The 11,204-nt window shown below is 35.7% G+C and overlaps 1 protein-coding gene across 1 annotated transcript; it reads left to right on the forward strand.

The window, feature by feature from the left end:
• The first annotated feature begins 1,239 nt into the window (after positions 1-1,239).
• Positions 1,240-6,089, forward strand: LOC104233526 (uncharacterized). Its single transcript, XM_009786928.1, has 5 exons — positions 1,240-1,996; positions 3,082-3,234; positions 5,228-5,323; positions 5,404-5,556; positions 5,680-6,089. Exons 1-5 carry the CDS (start codon positions 1,466-1,468, stop codon positions 5,812-5,814), a joined length of 1,068 nt encoding a protein of 355 aa, XP_009785230.1. The 5' UTR covers positions 1,240-1,465; the 3' UTR covers positions 5,815-6,089.
• Positions 6,090-11,204: the final 5,115 nt, after the last annotated feature.

Below are 11,204 nucleotides of genomic sequence, written 5' to 3' on the forward strand. Positions count from 1 at the left end.
CACCTTTATACCTTCTTATACCTCATATCAAACAACCCCTAATACTACTATGCTACTTTTAACAACAACAACAACAACAAAAAATCCAGTATAATCCATATAATAAAATTTAAGGATAATACGTACGCAACCTAACTCCTATCTTATAAGGAGAAAGGGGTTGTTGCCAATAGACCCTCGGCGTAGAGAAGCATAAATACCATATTAATGAAAAGAAAAACAAGCGCAAACAACGAGAGGCCATGTAAAACAGCATAAATAACAATTAAATAGTAAGATGACCGAACTGAAAGAAATGACAGATATTCATAGAAATCTAATACTGACAGAATACGAAAATACGTAGTAATACTACTGGTATGAACATGGAGAGCACTAAACTAACTAACATACTTCCCTAATCATCGACCTCCACACCTTCCTATCAAGGGTCATGTCCTCGGTCAGCTGAAGTTATGTCATGTCTTGCCTGATCACTTATTCCCATTCTTCTTCGCCTACCTCTACCTCTCCCCAGGCTTTCTAGTAAAACCTCTCACTCCTCCTGACCGGGGCGTCTTTGCTCCTCCTCCCCACATTCCCTAACCATATAAGCCTCGCTTCCCGCATCTTGTTCTCAATAGGAGTCACACCCACCTTGTCCCAAATAACTTGATTCCTAATCTTATCTAATCTTGTGTGTCCGGACATCCATATCAACATCCTCATTTCTACTACCTTCATCTTCTAAGAGCTCAGCCCCATGCCACTTTCAATAAAAGAAGAAAAAAAGAAAGAGTGTAAATGACTTTTTATATCCTTTTATAATTTAAATAGAAAAAATAACTCTTTAAAGATTACTAGTTTATTATTTTTGAAATTTTTATGTGTAAAAATACAAGAGTAAATATCCTAAACCCCTTTTTTTGCTGATTATTTATTTAAACTATCTAATATCCCCAAAACCTCCTAAATTAAATTCCTCTCTATATTAAAAAAAAAAAACTCGATTATATTCTTATAGGCGCGTCTGATATACGCTCCTAATTAATTAAAAAAATGACTATTTAACCCAGCATAAAATCTTCCTAATTTTTTTTTTTTGTGTTGGTTACCTACTTAAACTCTCTTTTTTACCAGAGGTTTCCTAAACTATATTTTTCTAGATATTAAAAACTTAATATAAAATACATATGCAAAATGAAAAGAACGCAAAAATTTGGAACAAGTAGGGTATTTTTTTTAATTTTATTTTGGCGTTCTCTGGCAGAATCTGCTACTCCTATCTGACACGCTCTTTCTCTTGGTCTCAGGTCTCCACATTTCAATCCTTTCAGCTCTGTTTCATCTTAGTATTCTTTTTTCTCAATTCTCTCTCTACAATCAATCACTATTTCTTTACAATAAATATACAAAATCATATTCTTTCATCACTGTATCCCTGTTCTTGTTCTGCCATTTTTCTGCACAGTTCTTTCTAACCGCCATGTCTATAGCAAACCAAACAAGAAACACAAATCCCAGAAACCAAAAGAAACAAAAACCCATCTCAGAAACTGACCCTATGTATTCTATTAATCCATCAACTCGCTCCTCAAAATCCACCATTTCTTCTCTCCTTCACACACCCTTTTCACCCACCAGTCCAACAGCACAAATCTTCAGTAAAAAGAAGAAGATGAAGAAGTTTACATCATTTAAGGGATTGAGTTGCAAGGCAGCTACATCACAACACGTTTCGCTGCCTTCTGCTATTATTAGGACTTCAGCTGACTGGGAATCCTCTAACAAAGTCAAAAAGAAGAAGAAAAATAAGACCCTTAATTTTGTTGGTAGAGATTCTTCCATTGTTGATAATAACCTCTCCTCGTCATATTTGACTGCTCCTACTGATGTTTGGTGTGGTCCTGGAATTGGATTAACTACTGATGCTGCTTCTGTTGATTTTCTCGTTTCAACAAGGCGCCCCCTTTCTGCTAGAGGCAGAGGTGATATTGAGAAGAGTACTCCCAGGGAGGTATTAATTATTTATGGAAAATAATACCTTTGGCACTTTTGTTTTTTAAGTAATATTTATGGAAAATGTTGTTTTTGTGAATTGCTTCTCATGTTTTTATGCCACTGTTACTACTGACAGTTTCTTTTAACTATGATTCTTTTAATATTACTTAAATATTGTGAACTATAACTGGTGCGACTTATAATACTTTTTAGGTATGCCGTTTGCAAATAATATGAATTTTATTTAAAAAGCTTAAATTATCAATGCTGGAATTGACAAGACGCTGAAAAATGCTGATTTGACCGTAAAATGGAATTGAAGGGACTAGCAAATCGTTTCCTATCATCCATGGAATAAAACGGGTCCAAATGGAGCGAAATAGTTATTGAGAATTCATATAGTGACCCCAACTGGTTTGGTTTGAGGCACAGTTGATGTTGTTGTTGTCATTGTTTTCTCACATCCATGGCGATATCATTTGCTTCCTGTGTATGTTATTCTACTCACTGGTCTTGGTTTCATACTGCACAACTAATGAAGTAACTGATTGTTTGGTTTTGGATTTGCCCTTGAACTGTTAAGTCAGGTGTCTTAAGCCAAGTTGAATGTCAGGGATCAAGCCACTCTTTGGTGTTGTGTGTTGGCTAATCAATACAGTAAAATTAGGTCTAAACAGGATATTCGTGCAAGAAGATGGTTTCTTATAATGCTTGTCTGTCAAAGGAAGAGCTTCTTTTCCCCACCTAGCCATTTACAATGTCTATAGTCACTATCCATGTTGGTTATGTCACGTAGAAATCATCTTTCAGCAAATAATTCAAGTTGTTGAATCATCTAAGCTACAAGATCCATCAAACTTATGATATTTGCTGTTCAAATCTCTCATCGTATTGTGTTTGTCTATTCTACTCTTGGCATTTTCTGCCTTGTGGGTTTGGAACTGTTGAAACTGTCCTTTATTTGTTTTCTCATCATTGTGAATTTTAGAGTAACTTTTATATTTATCTGCATTTAAATGTATAGATGGTGAATGTTGAGTACACGGTTTACGTGTAAATAAATTGAAGAATATTCTATAATTTCATTTCCTTTTTCCACAGCGATCTTCATCTTCTGTGCGAAGAATGTTGAGCCCAGAAGATGATCCTTTCCTTGATACTGAAACTCTGGAAATGCAAAGCTCCCGAGCAAATTGGTTTGGATTTAGGCATCATCGTCATTCCCACTATGGTTTTCCTGAAGGGCTTGCAGAGGTTTGTCCATACATGCTTTACTTCCTAATTTACTGATAACTAGCTATCTATCTGCTGCTGCTTTGCTTTTTCTCAAGAAGATTCATTACTCCTATCTTGATACCTTAGTGAAATTATGTTTTCTCCTGTACTTGAATATATAGCCAATGACCAATATTATCCAATCTGGTGGTCTTGTGAGTGCTTTTTTATATTTTATAATTATCATTTTCATTATTATCAAATGTTTTTAGCCATTTGTGCACAGTTTTGTCTAGATCATTGCTAGAAAACAACCGACTGAAGCAGTTCAGTATAGAGGCTTTACGTGTTCAGTTCGGTGACTGGGTTTTTTTTTTGGATTCTTTTTTTTTTTTTTGGGTGCTTGGGGGAACTGCCATTGTGTTGAGAATGACCCTTAGTTTTCGATGCCATGCATAATCTAATTAGAATCATGAGGGGCCATGCTTAGCCTCCAAGGAAATGGTCAAGCTCATTGCATCACAAGACTGAGTTGATACTCTTGAACATACTTGGCGAATGCTGTCGAAGTTCAGTCCTCTACTTATGAGATTTAGCTGTAGTAGAATCAATTAGCTTTTGCACTTCCGTGAAGCATCATCACTTAACCGGATTCCTTTTCTTTTAATAGCCTTAATTTGCTTGATCATCTTGAAAGTAGCTTGTTGCAACCCTTTTCTTCATAGTTTACCAATTAATGCAGAATGACTAATCATGGGATATTGTTTGCTTAGCTATTGAAAAATTTAGTGGCATTGGCTTTTAATTGATGTTCCTGGTGATGTTGAACTTTTAAAATGTCTTGAAAAGCTGATAACAACATGAGATTTTTCAGTGAATCCGTTATGCTTCCATAGCAACCTCAAAACTGCAAACTATGGCAGCCAAATTCTTTCTTAAGGTTTTTATGCTAGCCCTCGTTTAGTTCCAAAGAGAAATAAAAATAAAGGTTTTTGCAGTGGTAAAATTTGTTAGTGATGTTTTCAAGTGTGTTGACATGAATGTCTTCTACTCCTTCCCCTCTACAACGTAAAGGCAATAATGTCTGTTGGAAACACATTACATTGGTAATCAGAGTGATTGATTCTGTTGAACCTGACTTCTGAAGTGAAGTAACAAAGTTAATCTAAGGTATATGCTTGCTGGTTTGATGGCTGCCAATCACAAAAATATGATTTTGAGATACTATAAGATGGAGCAAAATATTGTCTTGTTAATTTACAATGCCAGTGTAATGTTCTTTTCTAAGAAAAACATGAATAGACTAGATAGAGATGCTGGAGAACATGTATAAATTTGAAGTAACCTAACCTGAAAGTGTCAATGTTCTTGCAAATAAGTCGCTGATGAGTAATGCTGCTGAAGCAATAGTGGCAATCTAGGTTAACAATGCCTTAAGCTTGTTCGTTATTGACAACAGATAGCAAGTACCCATCCTATGGGAATTGCATCATGTAATTTGTGGGTTCTATCAGTTATTTACCATATAATCATGTATAAACCTTTCAATTTAGTACCATTAGACGAGCTTTCTGTCACTACTATCTATTAAATTCTGCGCGGTGCCATAGCACAGCCGAAACAGATCTCTTTATTTTTTTGATAAGTTAACATTTGAAGTGGTAATGAATCTTCAAGTGTTTATTGTGTTAGAAACATAATTTTGAATATTCTAGACTTACTAAGTGCATGCATGCATTTTGATATAATTCATGCGACTTTTGGAATATCTATGTGATTAGGTGCATAGCCTTTATGTTATCTAGGTGGCCAAGTTCATAGTTAGGGTGTGAAAGCATTTAGTAGGATTGACTCTAGAATTATCTTTTAGCACCTGTAACCCCTCTTTGTTATTTTGTTATGATAGAGTGGAGTTTCAATATATTATGAGGTGAGCTTAATGTCTTTGTGCCTTACGTATTTATGATAGCCCACCTTATATTCCAACATAATGTATGAATTGGTGGTGTGACTAACTGTAGTCTATTTGCAGATTGTGATGCTTCAGAATAGTCTTATGGGAGGAAGAACAAATGGTCTTGATCGATACCGGAGCTGGAGACTTGATGTGGATAACATGTCATATGAGGCAAGTCATTCATTTGCGCAGATCTGTCTGTCCTCGTAACTCCCATCTTTTTACTAACGACAAGTACCCTTTGCTAACAGGAATTGCTGGAACTCGGTGATAGAATTGGATATGTGAGCACAGGATTGAGAGAAGATGAGATAACTCGATGTGTCAGAAGAACTAAGCCCTTGTTTTTGAACAATTTATCTCATCTGCGCACAGAAATGGAAAAAAAATGTAGCATCTGTCAGGTTTGTGCTTAGTAAAAACTTTCTGGACATTTGCGTTTGTGCTTTGTCTCGAAACTTTATTTTAAAGAAAAAGTTAATTGCTCTAATAATTAAAACTATACTTTTCTGCTTTTCGAAATACAGGAAGAATACGAGGCTGAAGATGAGATGGGGAAGCTGGGTTGTGGACACTTCTATCATATTCCTTGCATAAAACAGTGGCTTATGCACAAAAATAGTTGTCCTGTTTGTAAATCTGCAGCCATACCTGATAGCTAGTTTTCCAAGAATTTTTCACCCTCATAAACCTGTTGTTTTTGTTTTCCTTTTGTATAGCTTTTATGCATGCGAGAAATTCCATTTATGTGGTTCTTTCCCAAGTGTTTCCTGAAGATAGTGGCTCTTTTGTTTGGACAGCAGTCATGGGACAGCTTGAAACAAGTAGGACACAATCTTCTGGTTGTCTTTTAATTATAATGCTTCAATCATACAAAAACCAACCAGATATGAATTCTTACATGTGTTGCAGATATGTGATTGCAATTTTATTGTCATGTTTTATGTTACCATTCTCAAAACAAAACAAAAAAATGTTATGGTGACAAATTCCTTCAGTATTGTGAATTATTTTCTAATTTTGAAGATAGTTTTGATTTAAGGGGGAAAAAGCGTAATGGCATATAAAATTAGTGTATTGTTACAAATTGGTAACTAAAATACCTTAAGATTAGTTACTTGTGATCAACGGTTGCCTTTATTTTTTATAGAAAAAGTAGGTTTTTGTGGTCCGTACCTTCCTCGGACTTTGCAAGAGCTTAATGAACCGGGCTGTCTTTTTTAGTAGCTTCTGTGTAGAAAGATGGCAAGTCTGTCTTGGCTGTCCTGGTGTTAATGTAAAACAAAAATTGTCACTCATTTCTCTGATAGGAATAGTTGGAATGTCTAAGCCACAGATTTTGGCCAGATATTGTCACTTTGCTGCTTTTCTTTTTGGCCTTTTAAACGTGCCTGGGAGTGAGTCAATTAACTTCTGCCAAAATACATGGGACCTTTATCATTTATTTTCTGATCAAGTTGTTGGACTGGAGGTACCACAAATTGTCATTTTCAAGAAGCAAAAATATCAGCAAACTCTTACCCACCCACTCCTCAACAAATTAGCAAAAAAGAATAGAAAAAAAAAAAAGGAATCTTATGTTTGTTCCTTGCCAACAAAATAAAAATAACTCAAAGGAAACACTGGTTAAATCGCAATAAGGTGATTTTGTTCATCACAGACGATACTGTTAATGTCACGCCCCGAACTCGAGGAGCGCGACCGACGCTCAACCGAGTGAACTCAGTCAAGCAAGCCTCTTAGATATATTCTACCCAAAATCACGCATGATTAAAGAGAATACATTTTTCGTTAATTAAACAATAGGGAGATCACATATACAATACCAATTCATTACCATGAGTTACTCCATTTAATAAGTCTCGAAATATACGCATTTTCATGATTTGAAGTGGAACAAGTGATCAAAATACAACATAACTTGTTTGACTTTCCCAGCATTCATATACAACCAACACTATGTCAACGGAGCCTCTAAAAAGATACAAAGAGTATTATGATATTGCCGGCAATAAGGCTCCAGCTATACCTCAAACGTGATAATATAATAAACAAAAGATACATGACCCCGGAATGAAGTGGGGCTCATCAAGTCTGCTGGGAAGAGGCCAGAGGGTGTACCACTATCGCTGATCAACGCCGCCTGCTATGGAACCACCTGCATCCTGTTACACCTCATATTTGTATATTAGGATAAGTCATAGTAATCCATACAAGGTTGAAGGGAATAAGACCTCAAAAGTGCAACAACCTTAAAACTGTTAGATATTATGTTAGTTTGGTATTTTCTTTTAAGTAAAAGTATTTTAGTAAAAATTTTATAAGTATAATTTTGGATAGTTACCATTATTATTATTTTCGGATATGGTAAATTGAGAAAGGTTATGAGATTTTGCTTATTGTAAAGAAAGAAACTATTTTCTTACAAGAAAAGAAGGTTATATTTTTATATGTCATGCGATAGCCGATAGGGAAAGCCAAAATATTAGACGTCATTTTTCTTTACGTGGAAATAAAATTAGCTGCTATAATTTTTTTGTAATTTTTATTCAGAAAATGTTTAAACATTATTTCATTTGTATACCATTTGTACAAAAGCCAATAATAAATATTTACTGCTTTCATTCTTTGTTATACCACCTAACAAGTGCTTTTCAACTGGTTTGCCGATTGTAAGTTCCATTGTTCATATCTTCTAGCACTTATGACAATCTCCATGCCTATCGAAAAGCTACGAAATTTTAAGTAAAGAAGGTTATATTTTTATTATTTTAAGAATTAAGTATATAAAATTATTTATTCTTTATATGAGCTTAGGAAAATTAAAAGTTGAGAAAATATATGTATTTTTACATGAGTATTTTAACGAAATAATAGTGTATATATTTATTTTGTATGGTACCACATGACCATAAAAGTATGATATATGAAGTGCATTAAAAAGTGAGTAGTATTTTAAGTAATTTGAGATAATTTTTAATTATGTGGGTAATTGGTTAATTACCGAATAACGAGATATTACCTAATTAACTAATAAATTAAATAGGGTTAAAATTTCCCTACCCCACGTGGCAGCCACAAGCAAATGCCTTTTAAGTGACTCATATACATACACTAGTGACTCATATGCATTAAATAGTATAAGAACACTAAGACAGTGTGTTAAAAGAAAAATAACATAAGTTTTCACTTTTCAGTTGAGTGAGCAGCTTTGGGTGGAGATACTACAACCCTTGATTCCCTCTCATCTATTCCACTGAAGAATCATCTCTTGATCGAAATTTCCCTAAAAATTCACTAGGCTTGAGTACTTTTTTCAGTGGTGGTGATCATTTTGGCTCAAAAGTGGAGAATGGAAAAGCTGGACTAGGTTTTATGGATTCTGAGGAATCTGTTTGAGCTTCTTCAATTTCCTTGGATGAGGTCAATCGAAAGCGGGAAAGGAATGTGTATATGGATGTTCTCAAGAGCTATGATGAACTGCACCTTCATAAAGACCGATTGAAGGAAGCCAAAAGTAAAATCTTGAGGAGGCATGCATCGGTCACTTCCTTATGGCACTAAGATGAAATACGGAACTAGTATATCATTTTATTTTATGAAGAATGGCCATCTGATTGGATTCACCAAAAGTTGAGATTTTAATGTGGATACATCTTATTAGATCCAACCAAAAGTTGAGATTTTAATGTGGATACATCTTATTAGTAAGCATAGCTTATTAAGTGAATCGACTCAGGTATGTTAAGGCTAAACTCTTCTTTCATTTTGGCATGATCTCGTCATTACACAAGTTTGATAACGAGGCATAAAGAAAAATTCATATCCCGGAATTTATATATATTTTGCTAGTCTCGCAAATTGCATATATGTTCCTAGTTTTGTAAGTTACAATACTCTCCTTACCGGGACTTCATATTCAATTAAGTATTTTCTTCTTCCAGTCAAGAGAGCAGAGAATTTACATATATACAGTATTAAAAGTATTTTCATTACCATGGAGCTATAATCTATGGGCAGGCCCCTATTGGGCAACCTCTGATCAGATGGTAAGTTATATATACCGAGCCTACTATGGTCGAGCGCTTATGAGCGAGCCCAGTTGGTCGAGACACAAAGCCTAGTATGGTTGAGCGCCTATGAGCGATCCTACTACGGCAGAGCAGTTATATATATACCGAGCCTACTGTGGTCGAGCGCTTATGAGCGAGCCCAGTTGGTCGAGACACAGAGCCTAGTATGGACGAGCGCCTATGAGCGAGCCTAATACGGCATAACAGTTATATATATACCGAGCCTACTGTGGGAGCGCTTATGAGCGAGCCCAGTTGGTCGAGATACAGAGCCTAGTATGGCCGAGCGCCTATGAGCGAGCCTACTATAACAAAGCAGTTATATATATACCGAGCCTATTGTGGCCGAGCGCTTATGAGCGAGCCCAATTAGTCGAGATACAGAGCTAGTATGGCCGAGTGCCTATGAGCGAGTCTACCATGACAGAACAGTTATATAGCTATATATATATATATATATATATATATATATATATATATATATATATATATATATATATATATATATATATATATATATATATATATACACAAGCCATAATAGGATCGGACAGCTATTTTACTTATTGTATTGAAAGAATTGAGTCAGTATCAGCAAGTAATCATACCATCATATTTTCTTTGACTTCCAGCTACCTGCAGTTGCTATATTATCAGTTTAGTTTTAGCTTTCAGTAAATTGTCTAACATACTCGATACATTATTCGTACTGACGTTCTTTTGTTGAGGATGCTGCATTCATGTCTGCAGGTATAGATAATCAGTTTGACGAGACCTCATAGTAGATGATATTGGCATTCAGCGAAGGATCGGTAAGACTCCACCTCATTCGGAGTGCAGCCGAGTCTATGAGTCATCGTGTCAGAGTTTTGCTACAGACTTATGGGTAGGCCGGTAACATGTCCCATTTGATGTCAAATAATCTTAGAGGCTTTGTAGACAGAGGTTCATTTTGTATAGTATGTCAGAAGCCTTGACGGCCCATATGTATTCATGTTTTAAGAAAAATGATTCATTAATACAACGTTTTCCCACTTATAGTTATACATTATGAGTTGTGGCCAAGTTGGCCCATGATAGTTGCAGAAGGAAAATATGAGTTATAGAGTGGTTCGCTCGGGCCAGTTCGGCACCGAGTGCCAGCCACGCTACCCTAGGTTTGGGGCATGACACATCCATTAAAGATGCAGATCCCCCGACAAAATGGATGTTAGTGCATTTGGAATAGTACTAGTATGTATAACTAAACACCCTCTCAATAGAATGAGTAATAATGCAAGAAGGAACAATCATAACTTCAATTCAAAACCTCAAGCGATATCAAACATCAAGTTAGGAGCAAGATAACTCTTTCAAGTAAACCTTCATGTTTTAAGTTGGGGGATCTTAGCACCGATATGTCAACATTCACAATACCACCGTACTTTTAGTATGGAGACCGATCACGACCCGATCAGCTGGGTCGTCTCATTCAGACAACAACCACAATCACAATCACAATTCCGATTTAAATTACAATTTCTAGCACAATCACCAATATGTATGTGGCATGGCATCTGATCATGACTCGATTAGATAGTCCGTCTCATCTGAGACATTAACCACAATCACAATTTCGAGTACCAGTTTCAACACAATCACCATCATGTGTGCGGTATGGCATCCGATTACGACCTGATCGGCTAGGCCGTCGCATTCGAGATATCATCCTTTTCTATCAATCATCCCATTGCACACTTCTTTCAGACCTCTTCATTTTTATTGGCACTAGTAGTCACAATTGTATTATTTCTCTTGGCACGTTGGCCATGTTTCATACTTCACATTTCATATTTCTCATTTCGCATTTCATGTTTCGTATTTCATACTTCATATTTCACGCACACCTTTTCACTTTCAATCATCATCATGGACTTTCCAACAACAAGACCTTTCTATTCAAGATATTTAAACACACATATGAGCAAATAAGAGTCTTA

The sequence above is a fragment of the Nicotiana sylvestris genome, chromosome 10, assembly GCF_000393655.2.
Source record: "Nicotiana sylvestris chromosome 10, ASM39365v2, whole genome shotgun sequence".
Classification (NCBI taxonomy): Eukaryota; Viridiplantae; Streptophyta; class Magnoliopsida; order Solanales; family Solanaceae; genus Nicotiana; species Nicotiana sylvestris.

Bases quoted from the DNA above. Each gene is read 5' to 3' on its own strand.
- LOC104233526 (XM_009786928.1), top strand. From the start codon at position 1,466: ATGTCTATAGCAAACCAAACAAGAAACACAAATCCCAGAAACCAAAAG. The intron at 1,997-3,081 runs GTATTAATTATT...CTTTTTCCACAG, and splicing joins AGAAGAGTACTCCCAGGGAG to CGATCTTCATCTTCTGTGCG. The intron at 5,324-5,403 runs GCAAGTCATTCA...CTTTGCTAACAG, and splicing joins TGGATAACATGTCATATGAG to GAATTGCTGGAACTCGGTGA.